The following is a 27,630-nucleotide window of genomic DNA, read 5'->3' as shown; positions in this document are numbered from 1 at the left end:
TTTGTTTGATGATTTAGTCAAAGTAACTACACCTGAATAGTGTTCTTATTGGCTGTGTTGAGAGGTGAAAAGTTTTGATAGGAGAGCAACATGTAAGTCCCACCCTCCGCCCAGTGTCTGGGAAAGATCCTGGACACACTAACAGTGTTGAGATTCTGGGATTATTTTGTGAAATTCTGTGAAATCTGACAGGTATTTGTCCCACCTGTGGCTGTTCAAAAAATAGGGGATACTTAGATATTAAAAATCTGTGACACACAACGGCTTAGATTATCCAACATAATATTATTATATTATGTTATCAGCTCTACTTCTTGATGTGACGCTGCCAAGATGGCGACAGTGGGAACTATCAGAAACGTAAGGGTGACAGGTGACATCACAAAGTCTTGGTGGGTTTGGTGCCCAACCAACCACAGTGCCTATCCAGCAGGACTCCTCCAGACCAGAGCCAGGCCTGGAGCTCTATGTGTCAGTCCCCAGGCCCCCATGTGGTGGAACAATCTGAATGGTTCAAACTAGAAATATCAGACTCTTGAATGAGGTTTTCAGTTTTAATGTCATTTACTGTCATGCTGTGCACCCAGATTTCACATAGCTTGATGTTTGTTTGTTTACTTGCTGATGACATGACAAACGTGATAAAAGTGGGACAGTCCGTTTGTATGTGTCTTAAGTTACAGAAATAATACTTGCAAGACTGGGTGATAGATGCGTTAATAAGCACTGTGAAATATGCATGCAGGGAGGTGTTAATCCATGGATGTCCATGTATGTGTGAGTGTGAGTGTGTGTGGGGGTGGGCTCTGTTTCCTGCACAGTATGTGAGATCAAGAGTCCGACTGTACTTAGATACACTGTTGATCCTGTGCCAAAATAACCTCCAGCTGCCTGGTGCCTGTCCAGGTCTTTCTTTTTTTTTTTTAATTGTATGTCAGTGTCTGTTATCTAAACGGGGGGCTTGGCTAGTGCGCCCCACAAGGGGATGTCCAGCAGAAGATTGTAATACAGCGCAAACTAAAGTTGGATTTGATTGGCTAGTTCTAATCTGAGGAGGGATCGGTGACCAATCCTGGCTGATTTTAGTCATATTGGAGATGGATGAGAGTGTATTTATGGAGTGGAGCGAAGTCAAAAGGCTACCTGAACTGTATAGGAGGGGGACTTTCTTTCACAGTTGACCTGTGTTTGCTCTGGTGTCTTTTGTTCAGCACAGCCGGCCACCATGGTAAGAAACCAAAAAACTGATATGGACAAATGCAAGCTTATTTAGTTTTAATGAATATTTGAGTTTTGTTTTGTTTGTTTTCTTGATTTTTTTGATGAGGATTAAAACAAGATGGCAGACAAAAGATAAACTTATGTGAAACATAGTCAAAGTTGTTCTACTTGACTAAAATTACTCTACAAGTCTTTCTCTGGAGTACAACTGGTAATAATGATATATTTTTTTGTTTTGTTTCATGGAATTCCTAAAATCTTTGGAAATTTCCTTTTAGGCATACCATTAACAAAGTTTCTCTGTAACAACCTGCGACATAAAACATTTTCTGTTCTGTTAAATCTCTGTATTTTTTCCCCGCAAAGTGTTTCCAGACTGTATTTGTGTTCCATCGTTTTGTTACTCCACCCAGTGGGATTGATATTTAGATTGAAAGGAGTTATACTAAAGATAGAAAGCACACAGCTGAGTAAAGTGAGAAGACGCGCTGCTTTTTCCAACTGTCCTTACTCAGGACCTTGACAAAATCCCTCTGAAATCCCTTCCCAAGTCTCACCTTAAAAATAGATTTTAAGTGAACTGAATGGTGGCTTTGCACAACCTTCACCATAGGTTTAAAGTCCAACCAAGCAAAGATGGAAAAGATGGAAAATTTGTGACTTTTCTCTTGAAAAATCAGGTGGAAATATGATTACAATATGACCGGGGAATCAAAGCTAGATAGATTGAATGACTGTATCTTCGTGTTCAGCAGCATCCCCCCATAAAACACAATCAGCACTCGACCATCTTGAAAAGAAAACATATTATGCTTACTAGACAATTAAAATTACAAATAAGCCAACGTTGTCAAGAATAAATCTTGTTATGCTTAAAAAATTGGATAAGAAAACAAACTATGATTATTAAAGAGCAGAAATGCAATCATCATGTTAAAACCAAATTCTGTGTAAAAATTTTAACTCTTTTCAGAAACATTAATTGGATGCATATTTAGCCTTATTTTGCATTTCAGTTTAGCCCTTTGATGCTTCTTTTTATGCACAATTATATAAAAAAGAAATACTGGAGCAAAATCAGAAAAACAATAAAAAACAAAAGACTGAAATAAAAAGAAAACTATTAAATAATAGCCAGGTTACGAACAAAAAACTAATAATAGATCATATAAAAGTACATAACTGTGAGTGAATAAAAATGAATATAAAAACAGAATTCATTTGTTAAATAAATAAAGGCCAGAAGTGGTTTGAGACAACAGGCGTCACATCTATCACTAACAAGCTCGGGCAGCTGGCTGAGGATTAAGCTTGTCATCTTTCTGATGTACAGCCTACAGATATCACTTTATCTGTGATATCTGAGTCTCTGGGTTCAAGCATGAGGAGAAGTTCTTCAAATGTTTTTACAAACAAATTTGCAGGATGCCAATAACCATTAGGGACAACTATTTTAAACTGCCTTGAGTGTTTCGTTGCTTGTTGTTAGTTATAAGAACCTTTTCAGGCAGCGCAAAGTAAATGTGCATCTATGTTTAATGTGCTTTTATTCTGATAGACTGTACTTTTATTGACTGAATTTAAAGGAGCAAATAGCTAAATCATTACACTGTGAGGTTTGCTGGTGTGTAACAATACACTGATCATGTGGTCAATGAGCCAATGACCTCAATCTAAATTGCAAACATCATTGAAAAATCAATGCAATCACTGTTTTTAAATGCAGTTTTATTTTGAAAAATGGCTGTATTTTCAGTCTCCTGGCACATCGTTTTCTGGTTATTACTCATCTGTTTGGTTATAAGAAAGATTCTTTTATTATTTAAAAGAATTCATTGAAATACCAAAGCTAAGGAATAAAATTGTTAAACTATATTCTAGCTGCTTTTTGTGAATTTGATGGGACTGGAAATGACTGTGTTCAGTTACTTCATATCAATAAGTGAATCCTAAATAAAAATCTAATTCGGATCGTAAATGAATTTGAGATATTGGCAAACGGTGAACTGCTTTCAATTAAATCGTTATAATATTGCATTGTGATCAAACTGGGTATTTACACACATGGTGTAGACCAAAACAAAGTGTGTCATGAGCCACACCTCCCTCTACCCCCACCCCCCATTTGCCTTGTCTGAAGCGTAAAGTGAAGGACACTGAGCAAAATAACATGACCATCTTGTAAAACATGTTGAAGTAACTTACAACATTGATTTTATCACTGACCTGACATATAGCTTAGAAAACAGTAGAATGCTACATTAATGTAATATTATTACATTACATTACATGTAATAGTATTAAACTTGTGTTTGGCAGACTTTTGTGTCACGCACAGTTCAAGTTTTTAGTTGTGCATGCTTGGAGGGCGTGCCAAATCATAAATGATCTGAAAACTTGAAGTTTGTGTCTGCTTCTGAGTGAGAAAAAGCTGTGTCGTCATAGCAACCTTTCAAGTAAATGGTTGTGTATGTTGCAATGGACACACACCTTCGAAAATCAGTCAAATATGAGATACACAACAATAAAATGCGCCCACTGAACAAACAACACAGCTCTTCACACACACACACACACACACACACACACACACACACACACACACACACATTTCTTTAAAACTTCTATTTTAAATAATGACCCCTCATTCATGCTGCTTGAGGACAGATTATTTGTTTACATTAAACGTCTGTCAATCAAGTCCTATGATCTCTCAATAATATAATATAGGTGTCTCCCCATATAAGATATAATGCAGAGGTGTCCAGCTCCGGTCCTCGAGGGCCAGAATCCTGCAGGTTTTCTATGTATCCCTGCTCAGACACACCTGATTCAAATTAATTAGTAGTAGAGCTTGATCAGTTGTGCACGTCATTGGCTGTTTGATCCATTTAGTGAAAGCTAGATGTGTTGGAACAGGAATACATGGGAAACCTGCAGGACAGCGGCCCTCGAGGACCGACTTTGGACACCCCTGATATAATGTCTGTGCACAGCCCACCCCCCCACCACACCCTCCCCTCACACACTTATCTGATCCATTACTGCATAAACCAGTTAAACAGCAGCTCCTTGTTGGTGACTTCTGGATTCCATCATGGATGCTCCCCCATAGCAGCCAGTTTACATGTCAGCAGGCAGGAGCTGCACTGGCACCCATCAAACTTTCTTCAGAATTGTTTGTCTTTATTATTTTACAAACGACTCTAACTCAGCTCTTCTCGCTCCTCCTGTAGCCCACTGATGCCCAAAGCGATGCCCGCTCCTTCCTGACTGAGGAGATGATTGCAGGTTTGTCGTCTCTCAGCTACATAAATGAGTTTCTGCATCACCTTCGTTGCAGCTCCTTAATAGATTCACATGTTACCCTCCTGTTGTATTGATCAGATCCGCAAAATCAACATTAAGTCATTCAATCAGAGTAAAATGTTCAGTGTTTGTGTGCGACGACTCCTGTTTTGTTTCTTTCTTCTTTCTTTGATATTGACTACAAAAACTCAGCTTTTGGTTTGCTGCTTTCCCTTCATCAAACTTTGAACTTTTTCTGTTTTTCTTTGCTCAGAGTTCAAGGCTGCCTTCGACATGTTTGACACAGATGGAGGTGGTGACATCAGCACCAAGGAGTTGGGAACGGTGATGAGGATGCTGGGTCAGAATCCATCGAGAGAGGAGCTGGATGCCATCATCGAGGAGGTGGATGAGGACGGTAAGAATATTCTACAAACTAATTTCATACCATTGCAAACTTGTACCTTTCAGACAAAATGCATCTTTTAGACACATTTTGAGGTCTTCAGAGCAACAAATGAAGATATGCATATTTCTTTCAGACTTTAGACCAAGTATCTCAAACTGAGATGGAAGACCACTGTCTGGCAGCTTTTAGATGTTTTCCTGCTCTAACACACACAATTCAAATTAAATGGATCCAAGTGCATGTTGTGAAATTCTACAAAATGATCTATTAATTAGAGTCAGGAATGTTGAAGCAGGGTAACAGCTAAAGGATGCAGGATTCTGGTTTCGAGGATTAGAGTGTGAGATCGGTGCTTCAGATCTTGTGATGAATACTGACCTGCTCTATAATATAATAATATTATGTTGGATAATCTATAATATATTTAATATATATAATATATATATTATATGTATATATAATATAACCTGCTCTAATACTGACCCAAGACTCAAGGTCACATTGTGGCAACTCCCCAGACAAATCGACAAAATATAGTTTCCTTTCTTCTCAAATATCCTCTAATAAATCTAAAAACAATTTAAAAATAAAAAACTGATATAAAAAGATTATTTCAGGCAGTAAAAGTAGGGAAGAGATGGAAGATATGAGACTTGCAGGCACGCAGCTTCCATGTCCTCACTGATTCACCTCATCTTCCCTCAGGCAGCGGGACGATCGACTTTGAGGAGTTCTTGGTCATGATGGTGCAGCAGCTAAAGGAGGACCAGGCTGGAAAGAGTGAAGAAGAGCTTTCAGAGTGTTTCCGTATTTTTGACAAGTATAACACTTTTTAACCTGGTCACAGTTGGTTCTGCTAGAATATAATGATGAAAATGTGCCTGAGCTGTAGAAATATGAACGACTGTCTGCTGAAAGTCAATGCCTTGCGATTGTTGGATGATATTAGACAAATGTAAAATAAAACAGATGCTGCTTTACTTCCACAGGAATGGAGATGGCTTCATTGATCGGGAGGAATTTGGAGATATCCTCCATCTCACTGGAGAACCAGTCGTAGAGGAAGATATTGATGAGATGTTTGGTGAATCAGACACAAACAAAGATGGAAAAATTGATTTTGATGGTAAGATACGACTTGTAGAAGAAGTTACATATGGACTTAACATAACCTGTGTTAAGAGAAAAAATTGGATGTGATTCTCCGATGCTATGGCATTAGCATCATTAGCATAACTTGATAACAACAAATACGAGGACGGCAGTCCAAAAGGATATCGATTTTTAATTTCTTTTGCTTATTTTATACATGCACAGTTCATAAGGTGTTAAGAAGAATGTAAAGTGTTCATAAAGTTTCTTTACAATGTAAATGAATTAAAAAAGCAAATGAACAGATATTCTCTGAAAGTTACACAAAAAAAAGAGCAGATTGTGACTTTTTTTGTTTTTTGGTCCCAGTTTACAGACCTCTGAGTCTGTTTTCTTCTGATGTTCGTCCACTCCTCCTTTTATCCAACACTGTCCATGTATTTCCTTGAAGAATGTTATGATGAAGATCATCCATGATTATTCCTGTAGTTTCGCTGACTGTCTGTCCAGTTTTGTTTCAGTGAACCACAATACCCATTTTCTTACGGAGCAGCATCTTTAGGGTTTATTAAAGAGAAATGGGTGTCTGAAATACACCTACATGTTATTTAAAACTCTGATAACTACGGTGTACATGGAGGTAATCTCATTACTCAATGTAACCACTTGTCTTTCTAATACTTGTTTTAAATTATAGAAACTTTATGGACACCATGTGTATATATACATTTATATGTAAATGTATATATATAATAGCTGAATATTTAAATTCAGCTATTTGAAAATATTTTCTCAAAATGACATTTATTGACATAACCTAGAAAAAGCTTGGAATTATATTTCCTTTTAGAATTGAAAAAAATGTATGTATTCTCAAATTCTCAGATTTTTCATATAATTATCCTTCAAATGTGTTCACTTGCAGTCTCTTTCTATTTCCTTATATTCTAAAAATGCAGGAAATAAAACCTGAAATAGGACTGTAAAATTAAAGATCAAATACGTAATCAGCACTCTGGCCGAAAAAAGACTTTAGATTTTAAAAATTAGACTTTTCTGCTCCGTGGGTCGAAGGTTGGCCTTTAAAGGGTTAACACTTTTTCTTGTCTATTTGTTTTGGGGTTTTTTTCTGCAGAGTTTCTGAAGATGATGGAGAACGTCCAGTAATGAGACCAACACTACATTCCTTGGTGATCGATTCTCAGAAAGAACAAACTACAAGTCACTTCTGCGGAATCTGCATACAGCAAACTCTACACACTGTAAAACCCTCCCAAAATATGAATGTCATATCTACTGGATTTGTCTAAATGCATGCAAATGTACCCCCCCCCCCCACCACCACCACCACACACACACACACACACACACACACACACACACACACACACACACAGTCCTTCGTCTCCTCTCTTGAAACCCAGAAGCTTGCTGACGATATCTATAAATATCCATTCAAACCTTTTAAGACGAAGGCGTTTTTCCCCGGCCGCCCCTTTGCAGCCCAGCTGTCATCTTGGCAGCTGCTTTTTCCTCCAGAAATACAACACCGGTTAGCTTCAACCCCTGCCCTCCTCCTACTTACCCTCAGAACTGAATGTCTTCTCCACCTGATCTGTGCTTTCTGAATAAACCAAATTTCTTCATCCACTTATTGTTCAGTTTTGCTAATTCTTCTGCACACATTCTTAACAAACATCAGTGTGTTGCTCCTTTTCTAATCCCGTCTGGCTTTATTGTAAATTGCCAGAATATTACTGCCTGTCTTTAAAATCATCACACACATGGCCACAGATACTGTAATCATTCCCTTGACAAAACCATCCATGCGCTTTCTAAACCCAGTTGCCCTCACTAAATAAAGAGCCACACTGCAAAAACTCAGCCTTAAAAAACAAGAAAAAATATACAAAAATTAGGTAAATGTTGCTCATAATAAGATAAAATATCTGTCAACAGAACAAGAAAATTTGGCTTGTCAAGACTTCCCAAAACAAATGAAAATTTTCCTAAGACAAGAGGAATTCTCTGGCATAAAAACCAAGAATTATCTTCCCTTTTTAAAAAAAAAAGAAGCATATGTGTACTCAATTTAAGATTTTTAATCTTACTTAGATTTCAGTTTTTGCAGTGCAGTTAAATCTGCATGATTTAATTTCAAAAGCAAAGAAACCTATTTGCCGAACCCCCCCCCCTCCCGATTTGCATCGTTACAACCTCATAACCTACGAGGGACTGGCTACCTGTCCTGGGTGTTCCCCGCCTCTTGCCCAGTGACTGCTGGGATACGCTCCAGCTTCTCCATGACCCTGAATGGGACTAAGCGGTTAAGAATATAGATAAACGAATGGAAGAACCTCCAAACTCCTAACCTCGCACAAGTCAGCTGTCATTTCTGATGAAACTTTAAGGTGCGAGGCTCAAACTGGTCCCTTTAACTTTGCTATCAGTCTCATGAAGAAGTCTCCCAGCACAGAATCAGTGACCCCTGGGCCTCAACCCCAGCCTGAGAGGCGAAGCCGAGCAGCTGCTGGTATTACAGGCTGAGCTCATTCTCCCTTTGGAACAGGGCTGGTCTCCCTCAGGGTTTATAGCCTGCAAGGCCCCCACCACTCCAGCGAAGCAGAATCCCTGCCCCTTTCCTCTTGGTTACCTCTTCTGAGTTGTTTTGCTTCATACTCCAGATCCCACCCTTTAGGAACTGCGCACCAAATTAGGAACAACAGGTTGTGTTTTTCAGGTGACACTGCACCACCTGATGCATGGATGCTTTCGTTGCCCCCCCACCCCCTCTCAGTCTGCAGTCCGCCTGCTATTCAGGGCACGGCTAAGGAGGGGTCAGGACTGGTGAGAAGGGGTTTGGCCCTGAAGCATTTTTCTCTTGGTTTAGAGTTTCATGGCCAGATTGAAACTTCATCATCACAAAAGCCACAACTTATTTAGAAATCCAGTGATGAGGAAGCCCCCCCACCCCATCTTCTTGTTCTCTGTCATATGTTTACAAGGCCTGAACAGAAATCCAGTGGGCAATGACCTGCAGATTTGCTATTTTTTCATTTTGCAGTGGTTAATTTCAGACAACGCAGCAACATGCTGCTTTAAGGACTTTCCAGAATATCACCTCACTGTGAAAATGAGGTTTTAAAGGTGCGTGCTGTTTTGCCAGGTGAGCTCTTTCCCATGTCCCTTCCTGGATATCTGACTTTTAGCAAATCCAAAGACAAAAACACTAAATTATTAAATGAATTCTGGAATTTTCCCCCAAAATTTTCATTTTTGCTGTTGAATTTCCTCACATTTTAATTATTTTGCATTCTCAACTATATGCAACTTCAATACATTACGGCATCACTCTTCAAGGTGTGATTGGCTTGCCTTGGCCCCAGAACCCTAAAAGTTCAGGATACTAAATCTGGAGGCCTGTGAGAGGCAGTGGGCGGGACCAAGTTGTCCCGTTTAAAGTGTGTCTGAACCTTGTCTTGCCGTCTAGTCTCTCTGTTGGGGTGCACACGGATTGACCACTCCTTTGGGCTTTTCTGTTTTCCTTGGATATTTGGGGGGGAAAAGCTAATCCACAAACATGGTAAGACAAATTAGTTGTGCAAAATGATCAGATGAACTTATCCACTTTTATCTATAAACCAGGCATTCATTAGCCATGAATTCATCCAGAGTATGTTAATGAATGATTAATAAAGGCATGGCGACGTGTAAAAATAGCTGAATTGCTTGCTGGGATGTAGCTTCCTTCAGTCAGTTTTTGTTTTTCCAAATTAAATTTATATATTATTATATTTTCTATTTAATTCACAGACATGCTATATGTTTGTGTGATTGTGATTAATTTTAATAAAGGTGTAAATTCATATAGTTGCTAATGGACTTGATACCAAACAGTGCGAGATGCTGAGAAGCAGAACGAGCGTCAATTATGAAAGTGCAGATTCTGCTTAGGAGTCAAATTCCAGGGGATTGGATGTCTGCAGGCCATATACAGCCAGTCTAATGTGTTGAGCCTGAAATAGCCGAAGTATTTTCACCAAGTTAGAATGCTTTATTTCCAAGTCAGAGCCTGCTGTATCTTACATCACATGGCTTATGAATACATGCTGCTTTGTGCCATCTAAAACAGGAATTATAATTTAAAACAAAAGTTAAAATATTTTAAAATGTCCCTCAAATTTCAAATGTTTTGCCTGTGTCATGGGTAAAAGTATATTTGTTCTCTTTGCTCTCTCAATCATTGTTATTGTTCCCATTTGAGTAGTTTATATTGACTTTAAACATTTTCACTTTTTAGTTCTTTTTTTTTGTGAAACATAAATCAAGTTTAGCTAAATTAATAATAAAAAGATTTTAGGAAAACGCCTAATTAGGAATCTATGGGAAGAATATGTAGAATCAATATCAAGAAGTGAACTGAAATAATTGCAGAATTATGGATGAAGTTGGTAAAAACTGAAATGATGGAGTGGCTCCTTCTTTCCTCCAGACTGACGCGCAACAAGAGGCCCGCTCCTACTTGAGCGAGGAAATGTTGGCTGGTGAGTAGCTACACATCCCTGCTCTCATACATGAGTTATATTAGGTTATCTGCCATATAAATACAGGTTTTGGTTTAAAAAAAAAACCCCGGAAAGCCCGACCAAATGACCAAGTTTCTAACATCATGGCTCCTTAAATGGGAGGATTTTAGTTCCTCTCTGCTCAGATCAGGCCAACACCTGCTTAGGCGTCAAAAAGCCAAATGATTCTGCGTCATTACTAAACCAATTAAACTGAACGATCGAAAGCTGAATAGTATAAATAAATCGGGCCAGTTTGGAGCACAGAAACATTCCTCCTTATCTTATTTCTCCAGAATTCAAGGCCGCCTTCGACATGTTCGACACCGACGGTGGCGGTGATATCAGCACCAAGGAGTTGGGTACCGTGATGAGGATGCTGGGCCAGAATCCGACAAGAGAAGAGTTGGATGAGATCATTGAGGAGGTCGATGAGGACGGTGAGCAACAAATAAAAGTAAATCTTATAGCAACACAGCAGCCATTCGTGCGTAAAAACCCTTTTTACCCAGTTTATATTAACTTATTTTCATCCGTTAGCGGAGATATTTTTATGATTTAAAGTGCTCCAACATCACTAATTTATCCCAACTTCTTGGTTTTTTTTTTTAATTGTTGGTTGTCAGATCATGTCATGCCATTGCTTTACCCAGATCCATCGCGCATTAAGAAAAAATGTACTAAAAAAGTAGTTTCACTGCTCTGATAAAGCTTAAATCATTTTTGGCACCTTGTTGACGCTCAGGTAGCGGAACCATCGACTTCGAGGAGTTCTTGGTCATGATGGTGAGGCTGCTCAAGGAGGACCAGGCCGGCAAGAGCGAGGAAGAGTTGGCAGAGTGCTTCCGTGTGTTCGACAAGTGAGTTTCTGCGACTGCGCACAGCAGCAGGAATGATAAGACTGTCGTCTGCTCCCATTATCATCCTGTTCTGTTCTGTCGCGTGACTCTTCATGGCAACAAGCTCGTGCTTCATGTGTGTTTTCCGGCAGGAACGGCGACGGATACATCGACAGAGACGAGTTCGCTCAAATCATCCGCAGCTCCGGAGAGTCCATCACAGAGGAGGAGATTGATGAACTGCTCAAGGATGGAGACAAGAACTCCGACGGGATGTTGGACTTTGACGGTACGCGCGTGATGATGTGGATGATGAGGATGAGGATGATAATGATGATGATGAACGTAATAGATTCTTTTTCATGTCATCATAACACATATAAATAATGAAAACAGAGTTTGCAGCCTAAAGAATCACAAAACTGCAACTTAATTTTACTTGTTCTGCCTTGATGGATTTTTTTTTTTTTTTTTTTTCGTATTTGTTAATTAATTTGATTGATGAATTGAACTTCTCAATTTACTATTTGCAACCATTTACAATCAATTAATCAAATCAAGTCAAATCAAACTTCATTACTTGAGCACTTTTCATGCCACGGGCAACACAAAGTGCTCCAAAAGATAAAATCAAGGCATAGGATTAAAACAAACAGTAGATAATATGACATTTAAAAACAATAAAGACACAAGCTCTTTCCACACACTCATACACACACAAGGACAGAGAGCACCCCCCCCCCCCCCCCCCCCCCATACACACACACACACGCTCCGACTTTACCCGAAATACATCATTCCATGAATACTGTCTCTTGAACCGAACACAGATTAATAAAGCAAATATAACATTAATTAAGTGATAAAAAATTCTGCCTGGGGTTAATACACCTTTAATGTACTCTCTTCTTTTTTCCAGAATTCCTCAAGATGATGGAGAATGTGCAGTAATCCAAGAAAGACTCATGGACATTCCTCCACCCTGTGAACTCCCCCTTTCTGGATCCATCTGCACCACCTATGTCCCACTGACCCACCAAAACTCCCATCCACAGTCCCCTCTCTCCTGTCCATCTGGTTCACTGCTTCTCTTCTCCATCCTTGTAGACATCCTCAACAGACAGCTAGGACACCTGGCGGAGATCACTGGCTGGGCACCACTCATCCTAGACTTGCTTGTGAGTGCAGACAACCTTTGTACCCTCTGCAAGGACGGTGAGCCTACAGTGAGGAAATTCACTGCACCCACCTGCACCAGCGGCCTCCCTGCCCGTTTTTGCTGGTAAAGCTCTAATCTAGATGTAGTCTAGATAGATGGGCAGCCTGTTACCTGCTGCTTAGACCAATTTATTCAAATACTTCGCTGTATAAGGAAGTAATTTGCTTGAAGAGAATAAATGAACTAACACATGCTCACTTGTAGTTGGTCTGTCATATTTAAGGTCTGTGTAAAAAAAAAAAAAAGATTTTGTTTTGAGGAATTTAAATAAAGGCTGTTTATTTCTTCTTTTTGTCCACTTTGTTTGAACCACAGCCAGTTTTGCTGTAATCGGGGTTTTGTTGTGGTTTTTTTTTTTGTCAGTATTTTCTCACCTTAACTTTCACTGTTGAGGCATGTCCATGTCCAACTTGCCTGGCTGTGAACATGACGATTAATTTTCTATTTAAAACAGTAAATCTTAAGTAGGACGGAGGTTTCCATGGTGACAAGATGGGGAAAAACATAAATAGCTAACAGGAATGAGGAAAAGAAAATGGATATTTTGCTCTGGATTTATAATGAATGTGTCAGAAGATGAGCAGAAATATGTGTGTTGTGTTTAAAAACTGCCAGAAAACAGAAACCTGACAAATAAAAACTCGTTACATTACAACTCCTTCACATCAACGGGTCATGGTCAAGTTAGGAAACCACAAGCAGAAAATGCAGAAAAAAAGACAATTTGCCCTGAAATTAGGTTATGAACGATGATAACATGGTCAATATAATCAGTACAAGATCCCCGAAAGCTTATTTTTTCCTCAAATAGACAATTTTTTAAATTATACTTAGAAAACTTTGTTTAATTAACCTGAGCATGTACACAACTCATGATTTACTTATTTCACAGTTCTTCTCAGTTTTCTTACAAGAAAAATGTTGGGGTTTTTTTACACCACATTCGGCATTATGTGTGCTACAAATAAATAAATAAAGAGTGTATTGGCTTAGTTCTGCAGAGTAGATCAAAGTTTGATAAGAAATACATACAGCAGAGAAAAATGTAAATCATTCATTCTCCATGATCCAGTTCAGGCTTACAGGGAAGCTGGATCCCATCCCCGCAATTAGTTGAAACTACCCAGTACTTTTAAGTACTGCTGGTACTTTTTTTTTTTTTTTTTTTTAGTTATTTTGCTTGTGTGATCCACTCCATTGATTAAAGAAAGAAAGAAACTATTGTCATGTCTATTTTCACTCATGCAAGCTTAAGTTTCTTACCATTTCTCTTTTTTGGTTTTATTTTGTTTGGTATTATTTAGGAAAGATGAAATGTAAAAAAATTTTTTTAAAAATTTAAAAAAAGAGCATCATCCCATGCCACCCCCTGATAATCTCTACCTCCAAAGCTCCTCGTAAGGAAACCAGTTTTCCTCACGTGTCTGGTCCCCATATTGACCAGCAATAATGGATCACCATTGTTTCAGTGCAAAGATAACATGTGCTAGACATAAAATACAAAATAATACTAATAAAATACTAATATTTAATACAAATATGTTTGAAATACTAATATATATTACTAATATTTACCTTTTAGAATGGTGATTGCTGATAAAAAAAAAATAAAAAAAAAGATTTTTTCAAATTAATGGGTGTCATATGACTGTGCTGTAGTTACTGGTTATCCCAGTGTTTTAAACCAGTTATCCAGACAGCTGCTTACCTGTGAATTTGTAGTCTGACATTAATTTTAGCACAAACCTGGTTCCAGATGCAGGGCAAGAACTTTAAGACGATCAAATACTTTATATAGGATGAACTGTAAATCATCACGTGTTTAATCTTAAAACAAGACTTTTAAGTATTTATGAGGAATTAATCACATCAAGCATCTTCTACAACCTCAATTCACTTACAGCATATTCAGACTGATCAGGATGGTACAGGTTATACTCACTAGTAGTGATCCAGTTAATTATACTCAGTTATGTAAGTGAATAATAACTTTTAAAGCAAACAATTTTATTTCGTTTCTTTTTTAGTAAAGCCAACTAGTTAATATTTTACAGTGAGAGACAGAGTTGGTTTTTTCTTCCTTCAAAAGGCAGAAAATGTTTTAGAACCACTGATTAAAAGCTTTGTTGTTTTTTAATCATAATTTGTTTTTTAAAAGGCCAGGAACCATTAAAACAATACCAGGTTACATTAGTAAAATTAGCTCCTTTTAGAAAAACTCTCAGAAACTGAAAGTTTTGCAACTGCAGAAACCAGGCAAGTGTATCAGCGGAGAAAGATCCTGACAAATGTTTGTTTTTGTCTCTCATAAGAAAGCTAAACGTCTCATATTTTGATACAAAAAATCCCAGTCTGAGCAGAACCTGCACCTTTAGCACCTCCTAAAGACGTGTAAAGCGCTGCAGCTGAAAGTTCTTTGGCTTTAAAACTCTCACTTTAAGTGCATCAATTTTACATGTGGCGAGTTAAGTTTTCCATTTGTAAGATAAGAAACTTTACTTATATAGCACTTTTCATAGGCACAAGGTCACAAAGTGCTTCATAACAAAAAAAAAAAAAAAAAAAAAAAAAAAAAAAAAGGCTGCAACGTGTGGAAAATAAATAAATTATAAATACACACAGCAGTGTCAGAGTCTTTTTGGAGATAAAATGCTTGCCTGAACAAATATGCTTTAAAGAGATTTTTTTAAAGCATCTACTAAGATATGAAGGTTGTTAGAGAAAAGTAGGGGGGGAAAAAACTCTTATTTGTTTATTTGTTTTAAATTTCAGCAATGAGCTCACAAGGCTTAAGGTAAAAAAAAAAGTAAGCTGCTTTATTTGACATGTTGGTGTTAAATATCTAATCCACATTTTGACATGGCTTGTAGTTTATATCTGTAAAAACAGAGCTTGTCCAGTTATTCACCTGTAAATAACAACAACAACAAAAAAAACCAAAAAAAAAACACAACAGTAATCTTAAGTGTAAAGTATATGAAGAAATGCTGCACTAAATCTGTGAAAAACGAGTCCCTGACTAAGTTTAAGAACCATAATTGGCTTCATCGAAAGCTTTCCGAGCTCTCTTCAGCTCCTCGTTCATTGTCAGCAGGTCTTTGACTCTGGCAAACTTCCTGGGGTCTTTGCGAATCAGGAAAACGATGTCCTCCACCTGCACGCGGCCCTGGCGTCCGATAGACATGGCCTTGTGTGTCATTTCCGTGATAAACTCGATCACCAGGTCCTCCAGGATGTCCACAGACTCGGTGTAAGGGTTCTGGTCGTCTCCAAATCCGTACATCATACAACGGAGCTCCTTGGAGAAGAGCCGCTTTCTCTTCCCGTGGCCCACATCCACCCCGCCGCTGCCTTCCTCCAGCTCCTCGTCGAAACCAGTCTCGTCCTCCTCTTCCGCCATTCTGCTCCAAAACACACATTCACAGCGGGTTAACCAACGCTTTTGGTCTGGTAACTAATTAAAAACAAAACGCACAATATTTACCTTGTACGCACAAGAGATCAACAACAGCGAGAGTCTGCGTGTGCTTCCGCTTCTTATTCGTTGACCGATGATGTAAATAAACATAGATATCATTTACATAGAACCCGCATCACGCTGCCGATACAAGCTGACGTCTCATCGCGCCTCCATCTTGGATGGGTCTTCCACCCGCCTCCAATGCCTTTATTTGTAAGGAGAAGGTCCAAACACAACGATAATTTAATCAATTATTACCTAATTTTTCTGACAGTTTGGGTTGTTACAAAGGGCAGAGATATTGTTATAGTAAGATCACCGTAAAACATTAAAATGACATGCTTTTATGCTAATTTTTTTTTTTTTTTTTTTTTTAAATAATGCTATTAAACTAAGACATAAGGTAGTTATAATATAAATAAATGTATAAATGAATTTGATACTAACATTTTTGATTGTTTATTGATGCATTCGGATTTATATATTTTTATCTGGTCAAATAAATTATTTGTCAACCTTGTGAAATGTAATTCCACAGAATCTGCTTTCATTATTCTGCAAAATACGGCAATAGTTGCAGGCTTTCTCTTGACTACGGTTGACACTTTATTTTATTTACATTTATTAGTTTAGTTGTTCAAAGTCTGAAAATAAAGTATTGTATCAAAACTGTACAATTCAGAAGTTACCCAGAAAAACACTCGAAAAAAGCAAACCTCCTCCAAGGATTTTAAAAAGTTCATGGTGAAACGGTGATCCGGATCACCACCAAAATAAATTAGTTTTTCCTTTTCACATTTCCAACAAGTTCTGAAAATTTCTTAAAAATCCGTCCATACCTTTTTAAGTTATCCTGAACACAACCATATGAACAAATAAAGCCAGTAAAAACATAACCTCCTTGACAGAGATAATTGTGCTACCATGTAAAAATCTCTTTGTGAAACATTAATATCACATTTTTCCATAAACACCTCATAGGAGTCAAATTTATCATTTGCATTTGGTAGATTACTCACTGTGTTATCATTATTTGTAAACTGATTATGCAGAAAAGTGTTTTGTTTATGTTTAATATATTCGTCTTGTTCCACAAAAAAAAAAAAGAGTTTTTGGGGGAAACTACGTTGACTCTGCAGCAAGACTCGAAAGCAAAGACCCATCCAATATGGCGGCAATGCTGGTTCACTCTCCAGCGCTTAATGAGGCGTCTATGTATATATTATGTCTATGATGTCAGCCATTAAAAACAGCGCCCCATAGTGGCGCCTACGGGTAACTACAAGGACGCTGTAGCCTTAAAGTTTAGCAATCGGGTAATGTAGTCTACACGGCTCCTGGTAAGTGTCTTTAGGTAAAGAGCTTTATTTTGTCAGTTTATCTGCTAATGATCGATGTCATCTAAGTTTTGTTTGTTCTGTTTTATTTTAAGAAGACTAAGTGGATCATCATCTTTTACAGCAGTTAGCATAATTTATTGGCGTCATCCACGTGTGTTACTTCTGTTTTTCTTCTGCTTCTGGGTGAAGTAATTCAACGAAGCACAGCTTTAAGAAATGAAAACCGAAACAGGATTGTTGCTGGAAGCTTTTTCTAACATGACAACCAATTTCTAACATGACAACCAATCTGTGTTGCATAATGTGAGCTACAGTTCAAATGGTCACCATCTGAGCCAGGTATACTGGAGTTACTGGGTTTGTTGTGAAACCACAGTCCAGATGAGATGTGACCGAACACTGTTGTAAGATGCGAGTGATTTACAGGCTTTCTGTTTACATCTGCATGTAGGAATAGTCGACTGGTCAATATAATGTTGAAGACAACACAAAAAGCGGTTGTTTCTGACTAACAGAGCCAAATAACCCCTGGTTACAACTACCCAGTCAGTCAGAGGTGATCCCAGTATCTAGCAGAGTGTTTAGTTTATTTTCTGGGGCAGTAAATAAATGATGAGGTGGTAAAGATTAGTAGCCCAGCAGCTAGCTGACGTGTTCAACGAATAGCTGCTGATAAGGTGCTCAAACTTGAGCTAACATTGTTCTCCATTAAATTCACGCTGCTGCTAAGCTGTTCACAGGGCCGTATTTACAGTGCACAGGACCATGGGCCCGGAGAGTTCCAGAGGCCCCCTTTCCCATCGCAACATTGTAAAAATTGTGAATGATACACTGTAAAACGGCATTTCTAACATCTTTCAGCCACTGGTACCAATTACAATACACTAGACACTGTGGTGAAACTGTCTGGCTTTTATGTACATTTTGTTTCATGTCCAAACTGCTGGTATTTGCCCTACATTGGCCCCACATGAGCCCCAAGTGGACGTGGGCCCCTGGGCCTGTGCCCATAATGCCCATTGGATAATCCAGCCTTGGCTGTTTTAGGGCTGCTCGATTATAATAAAAATTATAATCACGATTATTTACACAATTATCCGGTATTTTTAAACAATGCTGCGCTTCGTGGTGTTCTCGGCGGTTGAGAGGAGATAAATAACACTGGTAACATTCATGATGTTAGACACAAGGAAGAAGCATTGAACAGTCTTATTGAGGTGGGCAGGAATGATATCCTGTTACGTCCGTGTGACAGCGAAGTTGTCATAACATATATTATAACCAACTGTTATATTATAACTGCATAATTCACAGTTCCAAGTTGTTTGATCCACTTTTACCGCTTATATAGGAACTATTTTATGTTGGCCTCGATGTACTTTTGTGCCAAACAACCGCTGTCAGGCTACAGCACGTTTTTCTCATTCAACTGTTATAAGACAGCTGATCTGAACCAGCTGATTGACGCGTTGCCCTGTAACAGATGGATTTTAGAGTGTTTAACTCGCCGAACTATATATACAAGAATAATGCAGCCAGTTCTCACTGACAATGGTATAAACTATGTTTAGGTGAACTTCCACATCCTACTGCAGTTATTCTACATTGACCTGCAGCCGGAGCCGACTGAGACTGGCCGCCTGGGAGTGCTTTAGGACGGGAGAGGCTCCCGCTGCTCCTTCCTTACAGTAACTGCAGAAGTCAGTCGCGAAAACAACAGAAAAGTCTCTAACAACTCCAGTAAAAGTTGTTAGATTTGTCTAGATTTGTTAGATTTGCTTTCAACAAAAAAAGTCGCCAGATTTAGTGAGAAAGTCGCCAAGTTGGCAACAGTGTCTGAATGAAACCAAAGCAGCTGTGGGAGGAGTTTACAGCACAACCAGCTTGAAAACCTTGATCGCAATTGAGATAAAAATCCAATCAATCGCCAAGCTCTAGGCTTTTTATATACAAGTTCACTGATAATTTCCTGTGTTTCTTCTACATACAGATTCACCATCTTGTAAGAAGGTGTTATGAGGTGGAAGAGTGGGATTAGAGGCTGTTTGGAGATGGTCTGGCGACAGTAGCTGTCTGTTGGACAGCTGGTCCAGGCAGTCCTGTATGGCGTGTCCGATCCAGTTCCTCTGCAGGGGACTCCGCGCAGTGGGACTTGTTCTGCTTTACTATGTTTTCTCCATAGGCATCACATTCTATAACAAATGGCTGATGAAGGTAAGTGAATCTTTGTGTTTTCTGGTTTGTGCTTAAAGTGTTTGTCTCCTGACTATGTTGTAGTCTCAGAGAGTTGAGAAATTCTAGATGACTATTTCCCATCTCCCCCAGGGCTTCCATTACCCCATCTTTATGACGTTGGTCCATCTCACCGTCAACTTCTACCTGTCAGCTCTGACCCGTCGGATCATGCAGTGCTGTACAGGGAAACAACGCATTACTCTGAGCTGGAGAGACTACATCTGTAAAGTTGCTCCTACAGGTCAGTTTTTTTTTTTTCCTTACCGTTATCAGCTTTGACTAAAGTTCGTATTGACTGAAGCCACATCACGCCTGATTGGACATTTAAAGAAACATTGTCAGACTTTCCTCATTCCATGATCAGCCACTTGATTAAGACCCCCAACATAGTTAAAGTGCCCTCTGTTACACTACATGTCGGACCAGTTGCTACACTAACAGGATTCATTTCAGAAATGATAGATTTAGACCCAATCTTATGTCCTGTCCTTGGCTCAACCACTTGGGGCTCATGCTGTGCTTTGAATTGAGATGGAAAAATGACGATGTTGGGGGGGGGGGCAGGATTAAGGAATTGGGATCCCACTTTAGTCAACCTGTGGAAGTGATACATTTGTTTTCTTGCCAGACAGCAGCCGCATTTGGACTTAAGTTTTTTAGTTTCGCTACTGGGATTAAAGTAGATAAATATTAATGCTGAGAACAAATCAAAATTCTATCTATCTGATAATTTGGTTTTGTTGCCATAGAAACTAATCTCAGCTCAGTGTTGTCATTCTTCCACATACATTTTATACAGAAAAGAAATGTTCCTACCAACCAAAGTTTGCAGACAGAGCAGTAATAAATAAAACAATATGTAAAGGATAAATGAGCCTTGAACTTGTCAGTTGTTTAATGAGCTGGAAGTTGGATATTATTCCCACATTATTTCCATACAACGGATCATTTAATGTGGAATGCTAAAATACTTTATTTGATAAATTTGTATGAATGAATTTGAGGTTTATAAAAGTTATTGGGTTCTGTGGCCAAAACACCTTAAAACTGTTTATTTACCTTTAAAGAGCATAATTAATTGTTTTTGTGGCATTATGGAGGAAATGAAGTGTTACATTCTTCTCACCCACAGCTTTGGCAACCGCACTGGATATTGGACTTTCCAACTGGAGCTTCCTCTTCATCACCATCAGCTTGTAAGCCAGTGGCCCAGCCTGTTTTTTTAATTATTCATAAATCAACACATTAATTTCAGATTATAAACATTATATTTAATCTGTTATTCTCAAATTGTTTGTAATATTTGCCCTTTACTTTGTCATTTAAGGTACACCATGACCAAGTCCTCAGCGGTGCTTTTTATCCTTTTTTTCTCTCTGGTGTTTAAACTCGAGGAGCCGGTGAGTGACCAGACCCCTAATGTCAAGCATGCACAAATCCATCTATGTCTTCTGTTTCTGATTTCCTTTTTTCATGGAGAATTAAAATGATTAATAGTCTTATTCAGATTGTTTTTTTGGTTAGATTAAGGGTTTTGCTGCTCTGCTTTCTCTTTCTTAATGTCAGTATAGAGCAGTAGTAGTAATAATAATAATAGTAGTAGTAGTAGTAGTAGTAGTAGTAGTAGTAGTAGAAGTAACACTTTTCTCCATGTAAATCTGCTGCATATGCAGGTTTGAAGCTGATATGTTTCCTGATGTATGCCCATATCTAACTGTGAATCAAGCCGATAAATAGCTTTTTCAGACTTGTAAACAACTTTTTCTGGTAACTATAAAACATAAAGTCATATTTGGATTAGGAAATGATGTAATTAGGCAATATGGTGTACAACAGTCTTTAGCTCAATGTTTAGCATTTTAATCGCAGCCAAAAGATATTTCCACAACATCTAACAACATCCGTAGCTGCTTTACAATATTAACCTTGTCACTATTATTTATAAAACCTATTTAAATCAATACAAGCTGATCTTAAGGGCTGTAAAAGAAAATGTAACAGATGATGAGCAATAAAACTTTAATAACACACAGTTACTATATTTACTTTATGTTTATACTAAAGTGTATAGACTAAAGTGGCCCTGAACTTTCTACATGTTTTTGTAAACACTGGACAGTTTCAGTGTTAAGATATTACTACAAAATTCCCATTCAAACAGTTTTTATTCAGTTTTTTTTTCTTTTGTCAGATGGATACACGTGTCAGAAATAGTAAAAAGCATCCTGCTAGGACTGCACATCAGCTGGCTTTGCTGTAATACTCTGGATTTTTCTGACTCTAACATCATCAGTCAGCTAACTTAAAGACAACATGTGTACTGCATGTCATTATACCTACATACACAGTGATGATCGCCGTCAGAGAAAGTTAGAAGCTACAGAATATCAAACGTTTCTCACATTCTGCAGCATCTGATGTATTTCAGGCAATAATTCCCTTCCAATACATGTATAAACCCTTTAACCAGCGGGAGCCCGCTCCAGGGCCATTTATGTATTTTTTTATATAAAATCTTGTACAATCTGTTAGATGAAAAATGATACTTATGGTATAAATGAAGGTATTGATGCTTTTCTGATAGTATAATAGTTGATATACTATTATCTGTTTATTATCCACAAGGCTCTTCTGGGACTTTAAAACAAACAACAACAACAACAAAAAAAAACACCAACAATGTCATTATCATTGAAACAGTCAATGATAATGGACCATGGGCCCGTGGTCGGGGTTAAATGGTCAGGTTAAACTTGAACTGGAGCTCCAGTGAACTGAACGTGAACTTCTTGTGAGTTTTTCTGTGAGTCTTTAAAACTACAGCAGCAGCAGAGTTCCTCAGAAACCAGACAGTTTGCTTGTTTCTGCTCCACTTCGCCTGATAAGAGCAAATATAGCGGCATCATTTCAGGAGCATCACCTTATATCAGTGGTGAAAACGGGAACCGCGTGTCATCAAGCCCGTTAAAGTCACTTTGAATAATAATCTCATCATGTGGTTTAGTTTGGCTGTCGTGTTACATCTGTCTTTTCTCACTGTTTTTTTTGTTTTGTGTTTTTTAAACCAGAACCCTTTCTTGATCCTGGTGGTCCTGCTGATCTCCAGCGGTCTCTTCATGTTTACATTTGAGTCAACCCAGTTTAACTTGGAGGGCTTCATTATGGTGCTGCTGGCATCCTTCATTGGGGGAATTCGATGGACCCTCACTCAGGTCCTCATGCAGAAAGCAGAGCTGGGTCAGTTTTGAGTTTTAAAATGGTGACTATTCAGTAAACGGCGTGTCTCCGTTAGAATTGCTTTACTTGAGGACATTTTGGTAACATTGGACACTTCCTCAGATCTTTTCTTTCTGGACTTCCTTCCAGGTCTTCAGAACCCAATAGATGCCATGTACCACTTACAACCTCTCATGTTTCTCAGCCTCTTCCCTCTCTTTCTGTACAATGAAGGTGAGTATATGTTTAACCACCTGTTCTGTTGTTTGACTCAAATAGGTAATCAGCCAATCACATTGCAACAACACGGTGCACTTAGGCATGTAGCGATGGTCGAGATGACTTGCTAAAGTTCAATCCGACCATCAAAAATGGGACTGAAGCGACTGAATGTTGCAGCCAGATGGGCTGGTCTCAACAGAAACTGACTGTTTTATCTGCAACATCCGAATGGTTGGTTTCACAGTTCGGTGGAAACGACATGAAATCATGACTCCATCCTGCCTTGTATCAGCAGTTCAGGCTGCCGGTGGTGTAAATGGTGGGGCTGTTGTCAAACTTTGGGACCCTTTGGTATCACCTGAGCGTGGTTTAAGCACCAAAGCCGACCTGAGTGTTGTTGCTGACCGTGTCAGTACCTTTATGACAGCAACTTTCAACAGGAAATGCACGACGTCACAAAGCTCAAATCGTCTCCAACAGGTTTCTTGTACATGACGATCAGTTCCGTGTATTCCAACAGCGTCCACAGTCACCTGGGGTCTCGATCAGAGAACATTGTGTTGGATCTGTACTACGCAATGTACTCCCAGAAGCTGGAAAAAAAAAGTCATATAAAACCATACACACTCACTCCTACAAGCAATTTTGATTTTATAAATCACTCTTGAACCTCAATGTCTGCGTACAAGGTTCCTCCTCGTGTTCTGTCCTTTACACACCACATTAGACCATAAATGGTCGATGCAAAGCATATCGTGCATACCTGAATGAGCCAGCTGATGAACGTTATTTCACAAAACGCAGAGAAACGAGCAAAGAAATGCAATTTCACAGAGGTACATGTTGACGTGGTCGGGTCAGTCCCAACCCAGTTCAGCGGCCGTTCAGACTAAATGCTGCTGTGACCAACGTGAGCAGGCTGTTCGTTCAGACAATAAGCTGACATGTTCATTTGCTGTCAGATTATTTTGTGTCTTTCTCAAGTTTTATAAAGTCTCTACATGTTTTTAGAACAAAAATATTGCTGTAACACGGCATTGAATCAACACAGATAATCACAGTAACTGCTAAACTGCATGATCATCTTTCCAGGCTCTGCAAAGGTCACTGTTGTCGTCTCTCCTCTGTCCCTGCAGCGCTGAGCCTCAGTACCTCCGAGAAGTTATTCCGTGTAACGGAGCTCTCTCCTCTCCTGTATTCCCTCATGACGCTGAGTATCGGCGGATCACTGGCGTTTGGTTTGGGCTTCTCTGAGTTCCTGCTTGTCTCCCGAACCTCCAGCCTTACTTTGTCCATATCAGGGATTTTTAAGGTGCTTGAAAACTCTGCAGTTGCATGTAATGTGTAGCAAGCTGGCATTTAATAGTGCTTTTTACTTTCCACTTAAAGGTTCCCTAGATGTGTGTTACACTTACCTTTACTTTTTATGCATGCAAAGGTATTTCTTGTCTGCTGTTTAGTGGAAAGAAAAAGACATTTAGCATAACTCTTACTGTCTTCTGTTCCTGCAGGAGGTGTGCACTCTCGTGCTGGCTGGACCTCTAATGGGAGACAAACTGAGCGCAGTAAACTGGCTGGGATTCGTTGTGTGTTTGTGTGGAATTTCATTACATGTGGGACTCAAGACATATTATTCCAAAAGTAAGTTTATTTTCTGTTTCCTCGTCTTTTTGCACCCATTAAAATTAAGTTTTTTTTACAGAGAAAAAGTTTCACTGAATTCAGGAAAAGAGTAAATTAAAGTAAATTGCTCTGCAAGCAGCAACTATTTCATAAGATGCGACAAAGGTAATCCGGCGACACTTCGACCAAGATGTTTGACAACATGGTTCCAAAGATGTGCTGCAAGACCATGCAATGTTCAACTGCGCAAAGCCCAAGAGCTGCAGATTCGACAGGCCTCAGCTGGCATGTTAAATGTTAAAGGACATGACCGTACAGTCAGACAGAGACGGAAGAGTACGGCTTGTTTGGACACGCTGCAGGAAAAAGGCCGTCTCTCTTTTAAAAAGAACATGGCGGCAGATGCACAGTTGCATTAGAACGAGATAAAACCTTTCCAGAACAAATTAGAGGTGTTTGGTCATAACGCACAGTTGCTGTTCTGGAGAAAACTCAACACAACAAATGGAAAAAGTCGTCATAGCAACCATAAAGCATGGTGGTGGAGGGCTGATGATTCGTGTTTGTTCTGCAGCTGGAAAACAATCCTAAACACAGCAGTAAATCTAGAAGAGAATAAAAGAATCGAGGTGTGGAAATGGTTTGGTAGAATCCAGACTCCAGCCCGGTTGGCATATGGCAGAACATTCAAAGAGCTTTGCATAAAGAGAAGGCTGCAAATCCCAGAGAAGTTAAGCAAAAATTTGAAGAGTGAAACATAATTCCTGATAAAACATCGTGCGGATGATATTTCTTAGTTGTTGCTGCTTGAAGCGATTAAATCATGCGGTCAGTTTCAGGGTTTGAACAATATTTCTGATGAATACAAATCTGTTGTTGGCTGCAAAGAGGAAAAAGGTCACACAAGCAAAATATACTTTAATTTAACATAAAAAGTTTCAAATCAGCAGATTTTGAGGGCAGCATGGTGACATAGTGGTTAGCACTGCAGACTCACGGCCTAAAGGAAGCTCCAAACTGTGGTTTTTCCGAGCTGGCATGTGAAATGTGTTTTTTCTGGGTACCCCAGCTTCCTCCCACCGTTCAAAGATGTTCATTTCTCGCTCTAGATTCAAGGATTCCAGGAACTTTATTGTCATATCAGCTAACATTTACATGTCAGAGATGCAAAATTGGACTTCAGGTCTCGGGAGTGGTTGAGAGAAGGAAATACGAATACATACTAAAAACTATATAAAAGTATCAATAGAAGTCAAAGATAAACCAGTAGAAATATAAGCTGAATAGGAAAAAAAATAGAAATATAAGCTAAACACAATTAAAAAATATACACTGAACACAAATGTAGGCTACATGTGTCTATTTTTCATGGTGTTTAGCTTATATTTCTTTTTATTTATTACTGATGGGAGTGTTTTTCCTTCTGCCATGGACTGGTGACCTGTCCAGGGTGTACCTTGCCTCTCGCCTGCTAGCTGCTGCCATAGGCTCAAACCCTCTCTGATATGTTTATATTCTATCATAAAACCAGGGGTTATATGAAAAGCAAATCACTGTATTGTTATTTACAGTATACATTGCATTTATCTGGACGGGGTTTGTAGAACAACTGTATGAAAACAATTCGGCATAACATTAAAAATTGCAGCATTTAAGTTAATTTCCTTTTAATGTTTAAAGATTTTAGCCAGCGATTTGTCCTGGCTGCTGGTTAAACGTCTGGGTATTGCTACTGGAACCTTTTTCTCAAAGAATTGCTGGTTCCAAGTCGTAATAAACGTACAAATCAACCCAGTGTTGTACCGTGCATCCAATGAAATCCTTTTAAAATGTGTTTAAGTTGAATAAAAACTTGAGGAAGTGACGATGATTATGTTTTGGTTTGTCTTCCACCAGATAAGGGTCCTTCTGTAAGGCAGCTCAGCAGTAAGAGCCCAGAGCTGGAGTTCCCGCTGCTGCAGCCGAACGGAGAGAAATGTGACGATTCAGCCGCTGATGACGACGAGGACGAGATCACTTTACACTGACGTCTCTGTCCAGCTTTATCTTGACTCATTCCCAGTTTAAGCCATCAGGGGTTTGAATTGTGATGTAAAAAAAAAAGAAGTGCTTTACAACAAAAGCAGGAAACGAGCAGGTTTCTTTTCTTCCATTGATCGTGTCTTCGGGTCCTGCAGAGGTCCTATCTGTACAGTCACTGTGGAATTTCAGCTTAATCATTGTTTTGCCTGAGAAGAGGCTTAAATGTAGCAAATCCGTGCAATTATCAGCCATGTATGACGCATGGCATGTGTGAGGCAGTGTGTGATAGCTTTAAAGGGATCACTTGAAACCTTGCATTGTGGACATACGCTTTCCTTGCCTGCCAGGCGCATCGGTGACGTCTGCGTACCTGATGGATACGAGAGGATTTCTCGCCGTTTGTGTCCGAGTTGCAGGGTCAGAGGCACGGCGTTATTTCTTTTCCTAAGAAATGGGATTCTTAAGAAATAACACTTTTAAGTTATTTTGACTGAAATAAGTGAAATAGTTGTGATAAAATCAAATTTCTATTTTTACAGCTAATACTATCGTTTTTTTTTCTGAACTTAGCTATAAAAGCTAATGTACTTTTCTTTCCTTCTTTTCCTAATTTGTACTTTTCTGATCTTTGTAAAGCTGATTTATTATAAATAAATCTACAGGTTACTGTCTTAATTACAGTAATCCCTTTGTGAGTGCTTTTAAAACATGAAAGTTATCCGGTTCCCTGAAGCCTTAATGTTCCTTTTCCAAAAATTAGCACAGAACATATTAATCTGATTAGTTTAGTATCAGTTGACTGTTTTCAAATACTCTGCTAGCCCATGACTAAGTACAGAAAGAGTCGTATTAATATTACCTGCACTGTTCATGAAGTTC

At 38.8% G+C, this 27,630-nt stretch overlaps 4 protein-coding genes across 5 annotated transcripts; 3 read left to right on the top strand and 1 right to left on the bottom strand.

The window, feature by feature from the left end:
• Positions 1-166: 166 nt before the first annotated feature.
• Positions 167-7,660, top strand: tnnc2.1 (troponin C2, fast skeletal type, tandem duplicate 1). Its single transcript, XM_079239380.1, has 6 exons — positions 167-1,228; positions 4,458-4,512; positions 4,784-4,927; positions 5,624-5,738; positions 5,908-6,044; positions 7,146-7,660. The coding sequence occupies exons 1-6, from the start codon at positions 1,226-1,228 to the stop codon at positions 7,175-7,177; spliced, it is 486 nt and encodes a 161-aa protein (XP_079095506.1). The 5' UTR covers positions 167-1,225; the 3' UTR covers positions 7,178-7,660.
• A 1,813-nt stretch (positions 7,661-9,473) lies between these two features.
• Positions 9,474-12,920, top strand: tnnc2.2 (troponin C2, fast skeletal type, tandem duplicate 2). The gene is made up of 6 exons (XM_079239381.1): positions 9,474-9,593; positions 10,503-10,554; positions 10,872-11,015; positions 11,321-11,435; positions 11,567-11,703; positions 12,334-12,920. Exons 1-6 carry the CDS (start codon positions 9,591-9,593, stop codon positions 12,363-12,365), a joined length of 483 nt encoding a protein of 160 aa, XP_079095507.1. The 5' UTR covers positions 9,474-9,590; the 3' UTR covers positions 12,366-12,920.
• A 2,452-nt stretch (positions 12,921-15,372) lies between these two features.
• Positions 15,373-16,184, bottom strand: taf13 (TATA-box binding protein associated factor 13). Of its 2 annotated transcripts, none has more exons than XM_079239801.1 (2): positions 16,118-16,184; positions 15,373-16,034 (listed from the first exon to the last, which is right to left on the bottom strand). In XM_079239801.1, the coding sequence occupies exon 2, from the start codon at positions 16,031-16,033 to the stop codon at positions 15,659-15,661; it is 375 nt and encodes a 124-aa protein (XP_079095927.1). In that variant the 5' UTR covers position 16,034; positions 16,118-16,184; the 3' UTR covers positions 15,373-15,658. The 2 variants fall into 2 exon arrangements, with proteins under 2 accessions (XP_079095927.1, XP_079095928.1); XM_079239802.1 differs by having other exon boundaries at positions 16,129-16,171.
• A 1,217-nt stretch (positions 16,185-17,401) lies between these two features.
• LOC306754810 (solute carrier family 35 member C2-like) lies at positions 17,402-27,369 on the top strand. The gene is made up of 10 exons (XM_079238898.1): positions 17,402-17,433; positions 19,424-19,647; positions 19,759-19,909; positions 20,801-20,864; positions 20,996-21,068; positions 22,737-22,905; positions 23,035-23,118; positions 24,243-24,418; positions 24,618-24,747; positions 26,626-27,369. Exons 2-10 carry the CDS (start codon positions 19,537-19,539, stop codon positions 26,754-26,756), a joined length of 1,089 nt encoding a protein of 362 aa, XP_079095024.1. The 5' UTR covers positions 17,402-17,433; positions 19,424-19,536; the 3' UTR covers positions 26,757-27,369.
• The last annotated feature ends 261 nt before the right edge of the window (positions 27,370-27,630 follow it).

Source organism: Telmatherina bonti (assembly GCF_933228915.1).
Source record: "Telmatherina bonti genome assembly, chromosome: 4".
NCBI lineage: Eukaryota > Metazoa > Chordata > Actinopteri > Atheriniformes > Telmatherinidae > Telmatherina > Telmatherina bonti.
The sequence above is the reverse complement of the archived record's forward strand: the minus strand, read 5'-3'. Positions and strand labels throughout refer to the sequence as shown.